At 49.5% G+C, this 18,056-nt stretch overlaps 3 protein-coding genes across 5 annotated transcripts; 1 reads left to right on the top strand and 2 right to left on the bottom strand.

The window, feature by feature from the left end:
- Nucleotides 1-760: 760 nt before the first annotated feature.
- Nucleotides 761-5,996, bottom strand: TMEM50A (transmembrane protein 50A). Of its 2 annotated transcripts, none has more exons than XM_052698614.1 (7): nt 5,863-5,996; nt 5,593-5,696; nt 3,646-3,758; nt 2,798-2,865; nt 2,539-2,631; nt 1,527-1,587; nt 761-1,239 (listed from the first exon to the last, which is right to left on the bottom strand). In XM_052698614.1, exons 2-7 carry the CDS (start codon nt 5,683-5,685, stop codon nt 1,194-1,196), a joined length of 474 nt encoding a protein of 157 aa, XP_052554574.1. In that variant the 5' UTR covers nt 5,686-5,696; nt 5,863-5,996; the 3' UTR covers nt 761-1,193. The 2 variants fall into 2 exon arrangements, with proteins under 2 accessions (XP_052554574.1, XP_052554573.1); XM_052698613.1 differs by having other exon boundaries at nt 5,842-5,951.
- A 113-nt stretch (nt 5,997-6,109) lies between these two features.
- RSRP1 (arginine and serine rich protein 1) lies at nt 6,110-11,354 on the top strand. Of its 2 annotated transcripts, XM_052698597.1 has the most exons (6): nt 6,113-6,322; nt 6,473-6,528; nt 7,964-8,578; nt 8,908-9,062; nt 10,358-10,438; nt 10,831-11,354. In XM_052698597.1, exons 1-6 carry the CDS (start codon nt 6,234-6,236, stop codon nt 11,011-11,013), a joined length of 1,179 nt encoding a protein of 392 aa, XP_052554557.1. In that variant the 5' UTR covers nt 6,113-6,233; the 3' UTR covers nt 11,014-11,354. The 2 variants fall into 2 exon arrangements, with proteins under 2 accessions (XP_052554558.1, XP_052554557.1); XM_052698598.1 differs by lacking the exon at nt 10,831-11,354 and having other exon boundaries at nt 6,110-6,322; nt 9,953-10,391.
- Nucleotides 11,355-11,657: 303 nt separating this feature from the next.
- SYF2 (SYF2 pre-mRNA splicing factor) lies at nt 11,658-14,174 on the bottom strand. Its single transcript, XM_052698611.1, has 7 exons — nt 14,059-14,174; nt 13,875-13,982; nt 13,395-13,520; nt 13,020-13,137; nt 12,818-12,908; nt 12,144-12,242; nt 11,658-12,055 (listed from the first exon to the last, which is right to left on the bottom strand). Exons 1-7 carry the CDS (start codon nt 14,107-14,109, stop codon nt 11,890-11,892), a joined length of 759 nt encoding a protein of 252 aa, XP_052554571.1. The 5' UTR covers nt 14,110-14,174; the 3' UTR covers nt 11,658-11,889.
- Between the last annotated feature and the right edge of the window lie 3,882 nt (nt 14,175-18,056).

Raw genomic sequence — 18,056 nt, 5'->3', positions numbered from 1 at the left:
TGCTGACATCTAATTTGTTCATTAGGGAATAAACAAAGCCGTTCTGCCGTTAAAGGAAGCTGAGACAGAGTTCCAAGTAACTTGTAGAGGAAGTGTCACTGTTTCTTATTTCACAAAACAGCCAGCCATCTACTTATTTATCAGCTGCATGCAGCTTTTTCCAGCTGACAGTTCATTCAGCACAGCTGCCTACACCTTTATGTGCCTCCTTATCACACATTTAGCACATCACTGCCCTGTAATCCAGGCTGAACTTGTGACCTTCAGTTCCTCACGTTCCAGCAACCCACTGAACATAAAGACACAAAGACTCCTTCTGTGCTTCTGCTGTCTTCCAGCAGGAGTGGTGGTAAGGAATAGTATTTCATTCCTCTGTTTCTCTCACATCTCTTTGCTCCCTGATTTCTTGAGCAAGTAACCAAGCTGTGCGTAGAGGATGGGGCAAAACAGCTCCTCTTGTATCTCAGAGTTCAAATGAATACAGATCAGAAATCTCTCTTGCAGGGCCTGTCCCTGGTTTACCTCCCAGCTGAGGAGTGTTCTTCCTTCCTTTTATTGTGGTTAGGAATTAAGTTTACAGCAGGCTTTGTGGATGAGCTCCTTACAGCCAGAACCAGGACAGAACTTGAACCTGTGCCTCTGCAGTGTCTGTGCAGCAGTGAGTTGTTCACTGCCCTCACCATCATTGTGTTAAACACTCAGGGAAAAACAGGGTCCAAGCAGCACAGCTTAATGCAGGAAAAAACACAAACCAGTCAGATTTGAAAGTGAAGAACTGTTTATATTGTCCAGATATAGGAAATACTTAATAAATATATGTTAAAAATTGGTTGTAAAGCAAGTAGGACTTGGGTTGTAAATATCGTAGAAAGTGTGAAATGGTTAAATGCATTAATCTTCCACTATTCTATTTTCTTATAGCAAACATCATACAAAAGTGACTTCCATTGCTACTTGTAGCAGTTTTACAGGTCAGAAACATTACAACATTGAAATCAATATAACTGTTTTCAGGGTTTTTTCCTTTTAAAAAAAAAAAAATACAACCAGGATTTGTGGTGCTGTGATTTCACTTCTCCACGTTTTACCTTTAGACACCATTGAAGGGCACCGTATACAAAATGGCTTTAGAAAATTTCCACAATACAGAGTTAAAAAAGTGACACGGCCAATGCGCTTCCATCAGCGTGGGCTCACTGCCACAGGTCCTCTGTGCGGCCAAATTTGAAGACCAGTCCTCTGTTTGAAACAAGAAAGGCACGTGAGCACCTCAGGGGGCAGATTAAACACCAAATCATGTTTTCAATACGTTATTTGTGGGAGCAAGTTGTGTATTTGTGAACCCACGGCCTGCTCCTGCAACAAAACCCATGCAGGCAGATCAGCGAGTGCCTCAGCTGCACTGTATTCACCCACATCTAGCTGCAAAGCAATAGAGCTGAAATACAACCCAGACTGCAGCAAGCTTTGGTTTTGATCATTCAAAACCAATTAGGTAAGAAATGAACAAAGGATGAGAAGCTTACCCAAAAAAGATGAATGCATTCTGGAAAAAAACAGCAATTCCTGGGTACACGACTGTTTTCTCTAAAGGCAAACAGAACAAAATGCTCCGTGAATTTTTCACAAGTCCTTTTCTCTTCAAAGAGACCCCATCTCACAACAGGGTCCAGCTGCTGCCTCAGAACAGATCTGCCCTCAGACAGGTTGTTCTTTCATAGAATTATGAGAGCACTCTGCATCTTTCGCATCCGTTTCATCCTCTGACAAGATGGTTCCCTCCCATCTGTTGCCCCCCCTGCAAAGTAATTTCAATGGCTTTTGTGCCTCCCCCTCACTTATTCAGCTTTCCAAAGAACTGAAGCAATAATCAAAGATGTCACTCAGATCTCAGCTCATGCAGGCTGTCGTTACCGTGTGGGATTGCACACCCAGTTTGCAGTGATGATGAGCCACAGAACGGAGCACTGGCATGAAATCATTGTGCCCAGGTGTCCCTGACAATCCCCTGTCACCTGAGTAATGCCAAGACTAAAGAACATAAATCAGAACCCAACCACTGTGCCCTAATGAGCATGAAATTCACTGCCAGGGCTGAGCAACAGCTTCATGTCTGCTGATGTGTCCCTGCCAAGAGGAATGCTGCAGTTTGTATGACTTTCTCAAGACTTGTCTTCATAAAATTACCACAGTGTAAAGGAAGGTGTGCAGTTCTACAAGCAGTTTGCTGGCTTAATGTATAGGCCTGGGGAACAACCTGCACAAAATGAGTCACCTTAATTCTGGAAAGAGGTGTTTGCTGAGAATTCTTCCTGTATAATGTAAGCAGTTCAATTATTTCAGTGCAGTCCCCTGTGTGACTCAGCTCTCTGTTTCTACTAAGGCTAACTGGAAGGTTTGTGCCCTACAAAACAGGCTGACATGAGCTTAAATAACAGAAACGGGATCTTAAAATTCCCCATATGTTAGAAAAAAGAAAAAAAAAACAGATAGGGAAGAACTAGACAGGGCCAGGCCACGCTTCATGTCATATTTTACCTTTAACGACGTATCCTCCAAACAGAATCCACATGGAAGCAATCAGAGAGCCAAAAGCCATCATAAAGCCAATGAAGAGCCAGATCCGAGCACCTTAAAAAAGACACACAGGAGGTTCTGTGCCCGTCCCTGGGTGAGACACCAGCAGCTTTCCAGGTGCTTCAGTTTCAGAGCACCTGACGTGACCCACTTATAAAGCAGTGCACAGCTGGTGCAGTATCACAGCTCTTCCAAGGGTTGCTGACTGCACACCTCTTACCTGTCTGTCCCAGGCAGCCCTCGCTGTAGCTGTCACCCCGCACTTGTCCGTTAGACACTGCGTTGATCCTGAATGTGACAAACAGGATGAAAAAGGGGAAAGATAAATAAAGCAAGAAGGAAAATGTTCATAGAACGGGAGGAGAAACTTCTCAGAAACTCATTTAGGCTGTACTGCATTTCTTAGATGTATTTTATTGCTCAGACTGTGGAACGATGCTAAAACTTCAATGCACTGCTCCACTTTTCTCCACTTTTAATGCTTTGATCTGTGTGCTACTCCATTGCTAATGGCTCCTCACCACAGACAGATGCAAGGCACGTGATCCTAGGCTGCATCGAATGAAGCATGACCAGCAGCTCGAGGGAGGAGTTCTCCCCTTCTGCTCTGCTCTCACTACACCACATGCAGTGCTGCATTCAGCTCTGGGGCCCCCATCATAAGAAAGGAAGGAACCCTCTTTCACTGAGTGCAGGAATAGGATAAAGGGGAATGGTTTTAAGCTAAAGAGGAGATTTAAATGAGACGTTAGGAAGAAATGTTATCACTCAGTGGGCAACGAGGCCGAGCACTGCAGCCCAGAGCTGTGGGTGCACAGAGGCAGCTCCCAAGGCCAGACTGCACAGGGCTTTAGGCAGCCTGCTCAGAAGTGTCCCAGCTTATGGTGGGGGGTTGGACCTAGGTCATTGTTAGAACCCCTCCAACCTAAACCATTCTATATTAGCAAAACTCAGACCCTGGCTTGTTCTTTTCAGTTACCTCCTGATTTAAAGAGTACATTTAAAAAAAATTCTGAATTCCACCAGATTTCTAGGTGTGCACAGCTCTGATCAAGACGTTACACTCACATTAGGAATGCAATGGTGGCTATGACCCCACAGGCATGATATGAATGGTTGAAGTCTTCCATGGTAGGGTACTTTACAGCTGCATCTATGATTATCCACCAACCTGTAAAAAACTGTTAAAAGCGAGAGTACTGTAGTTTAAAGCACAGATAGAAAAGTTTTGACCAAAAAAAACATAGATTACAGCATGACTGCCTCTGCTGTCAGCTTAGTTAGGTACGAGCTAAGCACAAACCCCACGATTCAGCTGCTTCAAGAGATCACAGAATTGCAGGGCCTCGAAGGGACCGCTAGAGGTCATCGAGTCTGTTACACACAGGGCCACCAACCTCCACATTCAATAGCAGCCCAGGCTGCCCAGGGCCCCATCCAACCTGGCCTTGAACACCTCCAGGGATGGATGGGGCATCACAGCCTCTCTGGGCAGCTGTTCCAGCCCCTCACCGCTCTCATAGCACAGAACTTCCCCCTGACATCCAACCTCAATTTTCCCTCCCTCAACTTCAAGCCATTTCCCCTCATCCTGCTGTTATCTCCCCTTTCCAAGAGTTGATTCCCCTCCTGTTTTAGGCTCCCTTTAGGTACTGCAGGCTGCACTGAGGTCACCCCACAGCCTTTTTTTCTGCAGGCTGAACGAGCCCAGCTCCCTCAGCCTGTCTTCACTGGGGAGGTGCTCCAGCCCTTTGATCATCTTTGTGGCCTCCTCTGGACCCTCTCCAACAGCCCTTTCTTGCACTGGGGGTTCCAGACATGGACACCTCCCCAGGTGCAATATTCTTAAACCCCATCTAGTTTTTCTCTGCCCAGCTCTCCAGTCTGTCCAAGACTCCCTGAATGGCAGCACAGCCTTCAGGTGTGTCAGCCATTCCTCCCAGCCTCTTACCATCAGCACTATCCCCTCATTAAAGTCACTGATGAAGATGTTGATCAGACCCAGCACTGATCCCAGGGAGCACCTGAGGTCTGAGCTCTGCCAGAAAGTTCATAGAATCATAGAATTACCAAGGTTGGAGAAGACCCACAGGATCACCCAGTCCAATCATTCACCTATCACCAATAGCTCCCACTAAACCATATCCCTCAACACAACGTCCAAACGCTCCTTGAACACCTCCAGGTCGGTGACTCCACCACCTCCCTGGGCAGCTCATTCCACTCCTTCAGAGAAGTAGTATTTCCTAACATCCAGCCTGAATCTCCCCTCGTGCAGCTTGAAGCCATTCTCTCTCATCCTATCACTGTTACACGAGACCAGGCTGCCCATGGCCCCATCCAACCTGGTCCTGAACACCTCTAGATCCTTCAGCTGCTCCTCACAAGGCCTGAGCTCCAGACCCCTCACCAGCTTTGCTGCCCTTCTTTGAACATTGTCTTTCTTGCAGTGAGGAGCCCAAAACTGGACACAATACTCGAGGTGCAGCCTCACCAGAGTACAAGGGGACAATCACTTCCCTGCTCCTGCTGAGCACATTATTTCTAATGCAGGCCCAGATGCCATCGGCCTTCTCAGGCACACTGCCAGCTCACATCCAGCCGAGCATCAATCAACACCCACAGCTCCACTTCCTCTATGCAGCTGCTCTACCCCAAGCCTGCAGCATTGCCTGGGGTTGTTGTGGCCAAAGCGCAGGACCCAGCATCTAAACATGTTGAACCTCATCCCGCTGGCTTCAGCCCAGCCATCCAGCCTGTCCAGATCCCTCTGACAGTTCTCTGTAAGTTCTCAGCCCATCTCCATTCATCCACCCCACACTCCCCAAGGCCTGCAGTAGGGACGGCAGCACCAACGCCTTGCTGACACCCGGAGGTTTCTCAGCAGCCAGCCCAGCGCAGCGGAAGGCTATGGGGTGGACTGTGGTCCCTGTGCCCCATAACCGTGTGACGGGCAGCCTTCCTTTCCATGCCCAGCACTCTGCCGTGGGGCTCGGCGCTAAAAGCCGCACACACCAGCACTCCGGCGGCGATGGATGCGATGGTGTTCCGCTTCTCCCCCCAGTCCACGCACTCCGAGCACCTCAGGCTCTCCAGGAAGCCGGACATCTTCCAACGCTCTGAGGAACGCAAGAAAACATCGCATTTCCGTCACTGGAAAAATCCACCACAGCTTTGATAGCCGCACCTCAACGCCCTCAAGCGGAGAACGGCCCGGACCCACAGCCCGGCCGGCGCCACGGAAGGCGCGGAGCCGCCGCTCACCTCAGACCTGCCGCCGCTCACCTCACGGCTGCCGCCGCCCGACGATCCGCCGACGCGCTCAGTGCGCAGGCGCGGCGCTCAGCTGCTGCTCCCTGCCGACAGTGCGCAGGCGCGTAGCGTGCGGGAGATCGTCAAACGGGGACTTCTGCGCATGCGCCGCAGTATAAGGAGGGAGGGGGAGAAGCGGGCGATCGCGCGCAGTGCGCATGTGCAAATAGTCGGCGCCCTGCCCGCGCATGCGCAGTTCTGTCCGTTACGTAAGCAGGGAGTGACGTTCTGGAAGGTTCGCGGCCGGTCTCAGTCGGCGCTCCGTTCGCTGTTGGGGCGGCCGCATTTGTGTGGAGCTCCGGAGGTTCGGGTCGCGGCGCGTTCTCCGAGCTCGGCCGTTCGCTATGGGCGTGACTCACGAAGCGGGGCTGTCACCTCGGGCTCCGCCGTCAGAGCAGGATCCGTGCGGAGGCGGCGCGGCTGCGTGCAGCGGGTGAGGGGGGGCGAGGAGCTGCGTGGGGCCGATGGGCGGGATGGGGGGAGGAGAGGGGTGCGGGTGTGAGTGCGGTGTTCGCTGCGGGCTGTGGTGAGCTATGCTGAGCTGTGCTACGGCCGGCCCTCACTCGCCGTTGTGTCGTTGCAGGAACACCCTCGGGTCCCATGGAAGTCAGCAGCGCGGATGTCCGGCGGCCCCCAGCGGTAAGCGGCCGGCTGTGGCTTCACGCAAAGCCCTGGTTGGCTTCTGAACTGAGTGTGGGAAGGCGGGGGGGGGGGGGGTATGTGGGGAGTTCCCCTGCTACGTGCAGTGCCAGTGACCTTGGCTTCTGTTTAGATGGACTGAGGGAGCTGGGCTCATTCAGCCTGGAGAAAAGAAGGCTGCAGGGTGACCTCCTTGCAGCCTTCAGTACCTAAAGGGAGCCTAAAACAGGAGGGGAATCAACTCTTGGAAAGGGGAGATAACAGCAGGACAGGGCGAAATGGTTTGAAGTTGAGGGAGGGAAGACTGAGGTTGGATGTCAGGGGGAAGCTCTTTGCTATGAGAGCAGTGAGGTGCTGGAACAGCTGCCCAGAGAGGCTGTGATGCCCCATCTGTCCTTGGAGGTGTTCAAGACCAGGTTGGATGGGGCCCTGGGCAGCCTGGGCTGCTGTGAAATGTGGAGGAGGTTGGTGGCCCTGCGTGTGGCAGGGGGTTGGAGCTTCGTGATCTTTGAGGTCCCTTCCAACCCTGGCCGTTCTGTGATCCTATGCAGCTTCCTTCAGTTGCTTTAGGAACAGCGCAGAGTTTAATCAGCTCTAATAGATGTCTTGATAGCCCTTATTGTCACTAAGCAGTGAATCCAAGGTGGCAATCTTTGTGCATTAACACAATACTAATAATATAGGTGTACTGAACACGGAAGCTTGTTTTGATATGCTGCCTTAAGAAGTCGCATCCTTTGGTCTCTTGGCTGTATTCTTCACAGGGTGTGTAGTATGTGTAAGACATTACAGGTGTAGTTCAGTAGTATGATGTGGTTTTGTGGTCATTGGTCTTACTTAATAGAGCTGTGGAGGTAAAGCATGAAGTTTGTTCTGTCCTGGAAGGCAGATGTCTGTTTTGCACCTCCTGCACTTAGAAATGTTGGGAGCTTGAATATCTTGAAAACTTTGGGGTAAATAAATAGTACTAACTATCACCTTAACAGAAGTTGTGTGAAGGATATTAAAGCCCACACAAACCTTTCAGAATTCCAGAGAGAACTACTCATGGTTTACACCAAAGCCTTCTTAAACTTTCATACAGAGTCATAGAATAATCAAGGTTGGAAGAGGCCTCTGAGATCATCCAGTCCAACCATCCTCCTACCACCAGTATCTCCTCACTGAACCACGTCCTTCAGCACAAGATGTAAACATTTCTTGACCACTTCCTGGGCAGCGTGTTCCAGAAGTCTGACCACAGAGCAGGAAATGGTGCTGCTTAAAAATGTCATGCTTAAAACATGCTGATAATTGTCAGGAAAAATTGTCAGCGTTTAACTTGAACTTCTTGTTTGTGTGCAGTGTGTTGTAATATTTGGTGGTGGTGTATATGGAAATTGCTGCATGTAAATGATTTGCTTCTTAATTTGCTTCTCTTCTCTCCCCTGCCCAGGAACAGAGACCGGATATTGCAGAACAACAATAAAAACAGAATCGAGTTCTGAAAGTACCTGCAAGGAAAAAGTGGTGAGCAGGAAGAGCAGCGATATGGCCAACTTCATGGATGATTTGACTCTCAATTCACCAAAGAAAACAGAGAATGGCTTGAGATCCAAGAGAAGCTGCGATAGGTCATCCTCAAGGTCATCCAGTCGGTCCTCCTGCAGCTCCCAGTCCAGTTCCAGTACGTCCTCTTCAGCTTCCTCCAGGAGCTGGAGCCGGTCCAGATCCAGGTCTAGGGATCGAAGGCGCAGATCCCGGAGGCACAGAAGATGCTCCCGTTCCTATTCCAGAAGCCGCTCGAGGTCTCGTGGCTACACGAGGTACAGGGGCAGGTACCACTCCAGGAGGTACCGCCGCAGCCCTCCGAGGCACAGGTCGCGCAGCAGGTCGTGGTCCCGTGGCAGATCCTACTACAGAAGGTCCTATTCAAGAAGCAGGTCGCGTTCGAGAGGCAGAAGAAGCTACGGGTTTGGGAGGACGGTGTATCCTGAGGCTTACAGGAGCTGGAGGAGCAGGTCACGAACGAGGTCTCGGAGCAGGTCGCCTCTGCACCTGAGTGAGAAAGGTACTGTGAGACTGGGTGCGAGCTCTTGAAAACAGGGCTGTTATGAACTAGATAAGTTGTAGTCCCTGTAGTTGCCTTATAGGGCATAAATGGTGGTAGCAAATGGAAAGGAAGTCTTGGTACATCTATAAAAAAATGTATCAAGGGGGGGGGAAGCAGTAATCAGTTCAGAGCATATGTATATTTCAGCTGAAGCGAAATCTCCCCAGTTGAGACAAAAATCCATCTGAGTTGATGCTTCAGTGCAGAGGCAGAATAGCTGCAGGTTTTAGGTTTGGATTGAGTGTGTCCGTACCTCATGTTAAAAATCCATGACCTTTTTCTTTCAGAAAAGAGGGAACTTCTGGAAATTGCGAAGGCCAATGCTGCGAAAGCTCTGGGAACAGAAAATATAGTCTTGCCTGCTAGCTTGAAGATCCGTCCTGCTGCTAAGGAGAGCAGCAATGTTAAAAAAGAACACGAAGACTCCGGGGATTCAGATGAGGTAAGTATGAACTGGAGCGTTGTGAGTGGGAAGGTGAACGCTTAGAGACTTGTGGTCTGCATGGATGTGCCACGGTTCTTTTTTCCTTACTGGGGAGTTGGCAATTACAAGTTCAGACTCCTGAACAAAGAACTGAGGTTTACCAGAATGCTAAAAAGTGCTGTAGAAACCACTGTAGACTTTGCTTTTCACTGCAAGTACACTGGATTCTGAAGGGCAGTGCGTTGAGGGCCGGGCTGGATGGGGTCCCAGTGGTACCCAGCCCACGGCTGGGGTTGGAGCTGGGTGATCTTTAAGGTCCCTTCCAACCCAGGCTGTGCTGTGGCTCAGTGCTACGTGCAGGCTTTCCCCTGGTGCTGTAACATTAGCAAGGGGAGAGAATTGTAGTTCTTCCAACTTCTTGATGGTAGTAATTTATGGCTCATTACAGAAACTCTTTTTTTTCTCGACCTAAAACAAGGAGGCTCCTTAGCAAACTTGTTATTTCTTTCTTCTTAATTTTCCTTTTCTAACAGTTAAAAGCTTTTCATGTGTAATAAACTATTTCCCAGAAGTTACATTCCCAAACACACAATGCATTTTACATGCTTTATTTCTGTCTTATAGAAATCATGACTATGGTTCCAGACATGATGAAGAAAATCTGTTGGTAATTAAGGGTCTCGTGGGCTGTAGCTGCTGTGAATTCAAGGGAGGGAGAAACTTCAGCATCTTAAACTGAGCTCTAGTTTGACTGTGTTCTGTTGTGTTAATCTGATTCATACTGAATAGAAAACAACAGTAATCGTTACGTCTGTCCAGTGCTGCTATTTCAAATGGAAGTAAATTTGCTAAAGGTTTTAGACAAACGGTACAGGCATCCCTTTCATAATATATGCAATATATTCCAGATGTTGAGAGAGTACAGAAGAAGAGGCCTGCATCACTTGCAGATAAGTTTATTGTTGTTATCCAAAGCTCTGCAGGATTAACGTGCAGAACTTCATGCGACTTATTCTGACACTACATTTCATTGTATGGCATTCCATGCTTTGAATCATTTGAACACTCTTTAAAACTGGGGGCATGGATATCAGGTCATATCGGGTCCTTGAATTGGCACAAGGGCCTTGATTAAAAATACTGGTTGCCAGATTGAACTCAGTGCTGATCTGTTGGCACGTTTGGTAGCTTCTGGCTACTTTTGTTGTAAATATCTGAAACAACACTACTGGAAAGTTATTAACTTTAAAGGCTGCCTTGACTTGCAGAGAGTGGTGTATCCTCCCACTGAAGTGTTGTGTGCTTTTCTTTAGCAACCCAAAGGACTGATAGAAATCATAACCAAAAGTGGGATGGAGAGAGCAACTGCACGGAGCATCTCCTTCAGCCCTAATGTAAGTGTGCTTCCAAAGGTGGGCGTCCATCATTGATCCCTGCTCTGTCAGTCTCCACAGCAGTGACTGCCAAATCAAACCCCTCAGTCATGGTAACACCTGAAGGGTTTCACAGTTCCTTTCCTGAAGGAGTTGGATCAGTGCTGCAGTGGTGTTTAAAGTGGATGTAGACATTTCTGCTCATAATGTTCAGTGCCTGTGAACTTCTTGTTTCTGGCATACGGTTTTACACTGAAAGTTGCATCTTTGGTAGTGCAGAACTGGGGTGGGGTGGTTATTCAGCATTCTGGTTTGGTTAAGCGTGTTGTCAATACAAGTAAACCTCTTGAAGTTGCTGCCTCTTTGTACATCTTTATCTTCCTAGTGCTTAACAAATGTAATTTATTTTCCAGAACACAATGGCAAAGCCAGTACAACAGAAGCCAGCGAGCCATATTGTTAAAGAACCATCAATTTCTCCAGGAAGAGAAGATGACAGGAAGGGAAGTCCCTATGGGCAGTGGGTTCCTGTCAAGAGGGAGGAGAAAAAGTTCCTCAACTTCTCACCCAAATGTACTCTGTTCCGAGCACGCTAGGAGAGCTCACTGTTGTCAGACTGCAGTGTAACAACACCTGGGTAGTGAGGTCTGCAGTTTTCTGATCAGCTTGAGGGCTTTGTTAATGTCGAGTATTTATTTTGATATCTTTAATTTTGGAATCTTAGGTTTCTCTTTCAGATGTAAAGCACAGTGATCCAGAAGCCACAGATGGAATCTTGTGTATATTTGTAAATATTTTTGTATTGCTTTAATGGACTAGAACTTAACAGGTGGGTAATCTTTTTCTAAAGAATAGCTCAGCAGCTGTTAATTTGAACAGTTAAATTACATTGTGGAACTGTTTACTTCCAGTAAATAAACTTCAGTTTTGCACTGGCGTCCACGTGTCAAGTATTGGGCTTTTATTTTTAGCTCTTCAGTGGTTATTTCCAGGCTTAAGTTTCACTTAGCTAGTACTGGAAGATGTGACAAGGTAGTTTTGAAGGTCATCTTGAAAATAGACCTTCATATTGCTACAGCTCCTGGCTGAGCTGTGGCAAATGGAGGCTCTGGAGGTAACTGTGGTGGAGACCCTTCTGCAAATGGAAATCTGCTGTGTGTCTGGCTGCCTGTGGAGCCATCACCATTCCACCTTAAGCTTTTAATAACTCTATTGCTACAGAATTGAAGATACTGACACGTTTTAAATCAGAGTGAGTTTATTTAGAATGTGACACTGGAGGAGCTGGCTGCTTAGCAAGTAGAGCTTATATACAGCTGCAGGCATACACTGCATATCTACTGTTTTATCTCACAAACTGTGCTTCATGGGCTCCACAAAGCATTTCTCTGATAAAGCTTAAAGCTGTTTGATAAATCATACCAAACTGGAGCAGGCAGAGGAGGGCTGTGCCCTGGCCTGGATATCCCAGCTCACACAGCTGTTCCTCTCTCCAGGTTCTGTTTGATCTCAGCTGTGTACTTGCCATAGAAGCGCTCTGCCTTCTTATTGAACTTGGCATTTCTCTCATTGATGTAGTCAATATCTGCATCATCGTTGTAAGGACGCCTCCGGCTGTACTTCTCACGTTTCTCAATCCTGCAAGGCAAGCATCAGCGTTGGAAACCTGTGGGAGGGTCTGTGCACTCACTAAGAAATGCCACGTGTAGAAATTCTCTTTACTCACTGCTTTTCAAGATCTGCAACCATTCTGTCAATCCCTTCCTTATCTGGCACATGAGTTCCGTGGAGGAGGCTGTCAGATGTTGGATAGAGGGCTTCACCACTGAGAACAGCAGATGAGCAGCAGTTTACAAAGTTGCACCAAAATACAATTGATTTTTTTTAATTAAATATTGCAAGAGGTTTAACTTCTAACTGGAGGAGTTGAAGACGCAGTGAGAACATGCTGATCCTAAACTATTATTAAACTGTTAATAACATGCCTATACAAGATACAGAAATCAGCACTAAAATCTTCATTTGAATGCAGATTTGGGAATTTCTAATATCAAAGCCTGCTGAACTTTCAAAAATAAAGCACCAAAACATGAAAGTAAACAACTACAACTAAGAAATAGCAAACAACTCGTGCATCTGAAGAACTTCACACTGCCAGCAGTGCTGCTTCAAAGCAAGTAATTGGGAGGCTGAAAAGAAAGAGCACCTCACAAACTGCAGTGCAATCTTCTACCTATTGAAGTAGAGTGGCAGTGTGAGATTCTCAAGTAGGTCATGCATTTCAGAATCATCTTAAAACAGTACATATGAAAACATACGTGTGCTGAAAGACTTGTTTAAGGCTTTAGTAGTCATTTATAAAGCCAGCACTGATGATCAGATGACTGAAGAGGCACTTACTACTGCTCCTTCAGCTTCTCATACTGCTCCAGGTCGGGTTTGATCTGCCTGGTCAGCCTCTGGTACTGCCGCAGCTGAGCAGCTGCATAATCTTTGGAGAAAAACAAATTGCTGTTAAGGTAAAAGCTTTTATTCCGTGATTCACCTTGAAATATTAACACAAGTTCATTAAAAACGCAGACAGTTGTGTCGTTAAACATACCAGAGAATCCCAGATCTGGATTTTTCCTCTTCTTTTTCCTTTCCCATCTCTCTGCATCCTCAGCACTGATCTCTAACAGTTTAACTCGCTCGTAGTCTTCTCCCCTTGCTGCACATTCCTAACAGAGCACAAACACCGAGCAACAATACAATGTCCATACATTAAACTCAAAGCTTATACAGATCAATCTGGTCAGCCTCTAGTGCACAACTGATTTATAAATACATCCTCAAGAGCCTAGTTGGATTTTCTTTGAGGGAAAGGGGAGTGAGGAAACCCAGCACAGGGTAACTCCAGCAAAAGCTCTCCAGACTCTGTCACTGAAAGGGGAGCGTCACTGCGGGGTTCCAAAAAGCCACAACATGCTCTTCTTACCTTCTTCTTTTCCTCCACCTTCAACTCCCACTCCAGTCGAGCTTTCTTGGCTTCCCAGTTCGGTGGTAACTTGAGCCTTTTGTCTTCCTCCACCACTTCCTGGTGATTCAGTTTGCGAGCCTCATTCTAGGAACAAAACATTTAACACCAGAGTGATGGCGCAGAACTGTGTGAGCACAAAAATGACTACAGAAAACAAGACCCAGATCCCAGGTGATTGAAGTGGCTCAGTGAGGGGCACGTGTGTGAGCTCTGAGCCCCGGTTCCTGATACAGCACACCAGGTAAAGCGCTGGCCTTATAAAAGGCAACAAAATCCCGCCCCCAACACGGGAAGGACCGGATCGGCCATCGGGAACGAATGCTTGAGGGGCGGCAGCGGCCGCAACCGATCCAACCAGAGCCAGATTGGAAACCGCCGTTCCCCCACTGCTTCCCCCCGTAACACCGGCAGCACGCGTGTAACCGGCCCGGCTCGTACCCGCTTCAAGTGGAGCTCTCGGAACTTCCGCAGCCGCTCTTCTCGCTTCTGCGCCGCCGCCGCCGCCGCCGCGCTGGGCTGCGCCTCGTCCTCCGAGCCCGAGGAGCCCTGAAACAACCCCGCTCAGCCAGCGGCAGGAAGAAAGGCCGGCAGCCCGTCCCCCAACCCCCCGCCGCGGCCTTACCCCGTCACCGACATCCCCCAAACCGCCCAGCGCCGACACGGCCGCCGCCATTCCGCACTGCAAGTACTTCCGCTTCCGCCCCAGCACCAACTTCCGCTTCCTCCCACAACGCGTCTCCCTTGGGTTGTCCTCGTGCGCCCCCCAGCGGGCGGGAGGTACCAGCGCCCCGGCCGGGCTGGCTCCTCTTCCTCCGGGTGGGCGAGAAGCACGGACTGAAGGCTTCGTCACCTCGTCGTGGTGCGAGCTGGAGGGCGATCTTAAAATTCCTGCTGTGCTCCAGGCACTGATAGATGCCGGGCAGGCAGCCCTAAACTACTCTGTGTTTAATGAACACGGCTAAATCAACGTATATAAACATATTCTCCTTGCTGGGGAATCAGCGGGGTGATGCAAAGCTTTGTGAGGAAGCAGCCGGTGGGTATTGAGATGCACGCAGACACCGAGCTCTGTGTGCAGCACTGCACAGCCAGAAGCTCCAAACTCCGGAAGGTTCAGAGCTGTGATACACATCGATGTCCTGAGCTGAGCCTTCCTTCCAGCAGAGGGAAACGCAGCACCGGCGGTGATGGCTGTGGATGTGGAGGCGGCTCTGGTGCACACAGGCATCTCTGTTCTCTTTTAACGTCAGTTTCTGCCGTTGGCAAACTCCGGTTCACGCTGAGCGATCAAAAATATCAAACACGGTGTTACACAGCAAGGAGGAGAGGGGGGAAACCCAACGTGGTGGAAACGGCGCGTTGAAGATGAGCTGCCATCTCGTAGATGGCTCCGCTGACCGCATCTCCAATGCTTGTGCAGCAGAATGGCAGATCTGGCCCTGCTGGTGTGCCTTAATTTGGTGCTTGGCTTCAGAGGCCACATCCATCCCCACCACATGTGAGAACTGCCCACCAGTTTCAGATCATAGAGCTTTTAGGAGGATGTATCAGCCGGGCCCTACAGCTCCCCCATGAAGGACTGTCCCTCATGGAGCACCCAGGAAATGTTCTGTGACACCTGAGCTCTGGGTCGCTGCTCACCCCTTCCAAGCAGGAGATAACAAAGGCTGAGCAGCAGGGAAGGAAGGTGGCTGAGCTCTGAAACAGAGGGGTGACCCTCTGCAAAGCAGGGCCGTTCCTTTTTATTTAATCACAGAAAACCGAGTGGCTTCTGTGTGTCGTGCAGTGCCTTGAAGCAGCCAAACCCTGAGCTCAGCGCAGCCCTTTTCCCTTCTCACTACCATCATGCAGTTATAGCAGAAACTCAAGAGGTTTTCCTGGCTTGTGTGCATTCACTTCTAGGTCTGACGCCAGCCCAGGGAGCCCAACTGTTGGTGCAGGTGCTGAGTGTGTCCATGGCTTGATGACACTGCTGCAAATCACAGCCTGGGTTGAAAGAGCAGGGAATGCACCCAAAGGGACGGGCCCTGCGCAGGCTGACAGTGAGTACATGCAGATCTTCTCTCGCTGTCATTTACAGTTAATTTATTTTTAGATCTCAAAAATGTTTTTATTTCTCATGCGCACAGAATTGGCACTGTTTTTTTGGGTTGTAGCTGACTCCATTGTCTTCTCAAGTTATGCCTCCCCTGCAGTGCCGAAATGAAAAATTCCAGTTACACATTGTACAGGGGATGGGAGCTCGGAGGAACTGACTCATCTTGGTTATATTTGTCTTTTTCAAAGGGGAAGGTCCTGTTTGAGTGAGAGGTGCTGGGAGAACAGCATCAATTATCTCCCACCCGCTACAGCAACCCTGAGGTTGTCATTAGGGGTCCCAGGGTGCAGAGCTGGGTGCCCTCTGTGTGCGCACCCGGTGTGTTCACAGCATGGAGCTGTTGGGGTTGCTCCAGCAGTCAGGGTAGCAGCATGTGGAGCTGTTTCTCAGAAAAACAGCAGTGGCTCCAGCATGACAGAGGCCACCACATGCTCCCCAGGACGCAGCCAAGCCTGCATGCCCTGTAGGTAGTGAGCCCTGGATCTGAGGACAGTTCCAACTCACAGGGCTTGGCTGAGTCCCGGGGAGGCTGCCACTGCTCCTGGCGTCATGGAGAGCGTGAGGGCAGAGCCCAGAAGGGTTCGTGCCATTCGTCTTCGTGCCAGAGAGGCAGAAAGGGAAGATGCTGCTGGTTCCAACTGCAGCAGTTTTTATGCAGGGAGGAAAAACACACACTGTGGCTTAAGTGAGGTGCTGCTGTATGCAGAGCTCTCTCTGCTTAGGTGGTGCTTAAAACCCTTCCATTCTCCTGAGCTGGGGCACCATGTGTTGGTCAGCATCCCTGCCTACAATGACAGCCTTGCAGTGCTGCTTCTGCCCTGTAGTGCTGCCTCCAGCTCTGTGCTTGCAGGGCTGATCTGCTGCAGCTCCCAGGGCAAAGCTGCATGTATAGAGCTGTGCTTTGGGTTTGCTGGGAGCCGGATCTAACCATGCCTCGGCTTGGACGTGCATTGCTGTGGCTTTGGTGTGCTGTACCACGGTTTGTGTGTGTGTCACCACAATACAGACCCACAGCCACAATGTGGAGCTGCTGGTCAGCCCTACAGCACACGGGCATTGCTCTTGGTGTGGGCACTGTTGTGGGTTGCAGGGACAGAGAGCTGTGGGTGCCCCATCCTTGGATGTGCTCAAGGCCGTGGAAAGAGCTGTGGGCGGCCTGAACTGATGGAGGGCACCCAGCCCAAGGATAGGACTGGAGAGGCTTTGGAGTCCCTTCCAACCCAACCATTCTGCTATTCTCTGTCCTGCAGGCGACCTGTGGGGTGCAGTTCCCCAGCTGCTGCGTGCTGCATCGGTGCTATCACAAGCAATGTGCCACATGGGCCCCTTGCGTGTCAGGAGGGAGCCATGAGCGTGCTGGGGGATGCGATAAGGCCCCGGCATGCGGTGGCGTGAGCACAGCTCTCCTGCACCATCCCAGCAGCTGCTGGAGCTGCTTCCACTTCCTGCCCGGCCCTGCACAGCGCGGCTCCGTGCTGTTCAACAGCTGCTGCACTCCATCCTGTTTCGTGATGAAAGGTGCTTTATAAGCGGAAGGACGTTCTGATGAACAGGAGGAATGATGTACAGGCAGGGCTGGTGACAAGGCTCATCCCGGACCTGGTGCTTGTGATGGGTGGCAGTGCTGGGGGAAGGATGTCCTTAGGGGTGGGAGAATCCTTCCCTGCAGCACGGGGCCAGCAGGGTATGGGCAGCACCCTGTGCCTGCAGTGTTCCTGCCTGGCCACACTGCAAAGCCCTTTGCAAGCAGGAGCATTCGGTGAAGGAGAGGAAATCAGGCCTAGAACTTGCATAGGACCAAGTCAAACCTGCAAGAAAAGCATTGATTCAATGAGATGGATCCAGCAAGACCTCACTGCAGCCTTGCAGTACTGGAAGGGAGCCTGCCAGTGGGAGGGAGACTGACTTTTTACACAGTCTGACAGGAATGGGACAAGTGGATGGCTTTGAACTAAAAGAGGTGATTAGGAGGTGATTGGAGGAAATGCTTTACTCAGAGGGCATAAGATGCTGGCACTGCTGCCCAGAGCTGTGGGTGCTCCATCCCTGGGGGCGTCCATGGCCACGGATGGGGATCTGGGCAGCCAGTTCTGGTGGAGGGACCCAGCCCAGAGCAGGGGCTGAAACTGGATGGTCTTCAAGATCCCCTCCAACCTCAGCCATTCCATGATTCTATGATTGAAGATAAGACTAGTCAGCATATATTTACTGATCAAAAAGGATCTAATGTGCTGCTGCATTGCACATAGACACGAGCCATGAAGAAATTTGGAAAGGGGAAAAGTGAAGACGGTTCTGTAGGGAGAAGAGAAGCTGGTTTTCTTTCAGGCCTATTCCTTTCAATCATAGACTACGGTTTGTGTCCTATTGGGTTGCAATTATAATCTTTCAGATCAGACACATAATCATTGGGCTGGAGAGCAAAAAGTACCTGGGTAATGTGCTTAACAGAAATTAACCTGGTTACGTTTGTACTCTATTGAAAATGAGAAAGTGCTGATGGTCAAAATCAATTCCTCCAC

This window comes from Tympanuchus pallidicinctus, unplaced genomic scaffold, assembly GCF_026119805.1.
Source record: "Tympanuchus pallidicinctus isolate F22 unplaced genomic scaffold, pur_lepc_1.0 scaffold33, whole genome shotgun sequence".
In the NCBI taxonomy this organism is placed as follows: domain Eukaryota; kingdom Metazoa; phylum Chordata; class Aves; order Galliformes; family Phasianidae; genus Tympanuchus; species Tympanuchus pallidicinctus.
Note: the sequence above shows the minus strand (reverse complement) of the source record. Positions and strands in the feature narration are given on the sequence as shown.

Excerpts from the sequence above, each read along its gene's own strand:
- TMEM50A (XM_052698614.1), bottom strand. The coding sequence starts at position 5,685 with ATGTCCGGCTTCCTGGAGAGCCTGAGGTGCTCGGAGTGCGTGGACTGG. Across the intron at positions 1,588-2,538 it reads TGGAGGATACGTCGTTAAAG|AGAAAACAGTCGTGTACCCA; the intron begins GTAAAATATGAC and ends GTTTGCCTTTAG. Across the intron at positions 1,240-1,526 it reads AATGCATTCATCTTTTTTGG|AGGACTGGTCTTCAAATTTG; the intron begins GTAAGCTTCTCA and ends TGTTTCAAACAG.
- SYF2 (XM_052698611.1), bottom strand. The coding sequence starts at position 14,109 with ATGGCGGCGGCCGTGTCGGCGCTGGGCGGTTTGGGGGATGTCGGTGAC. Across the intron at positions 13,521-13,874 it reads GAGAGCTCCACTTGAAGCGG|AATGAGGCTCGCAAACTGAA; the intron begins GTACGAGCCGGG and ends TTTTGTTCCTAG. Across the intron at positions 12,909-13,019 it reads TCCAGATCTGGGATTCTCTG|ATTATGCAGCTGCTCAGCTG; the intron begins GTATGTTTAACG and ends TTTTCTCCAAAG.
- RSRP1 (XM_052698597.1), top strand. The coding sequence starts at position 6,234 with ATGGGCGTGACTCACGAAGCGGGGCTGTCACCTCGGGCTCCGCCGTCA. Across the intron at positions 6,323-6,472 it reads GGCGCGGCTGCGTGCAGCGG|GAACACCCTCGGGTCCCATG; the intron begins GTGAGGGGGGGC and ends GTGTCGTTGCAG. Across the intron at positions 6,529-7,963 it reads ATGTCCGGCGGCCCCCAGCG|GAACAGAGACCGGATATTGC; the intron begins GTAAGCGGCCGG and ends TCCCCTGCCCAG.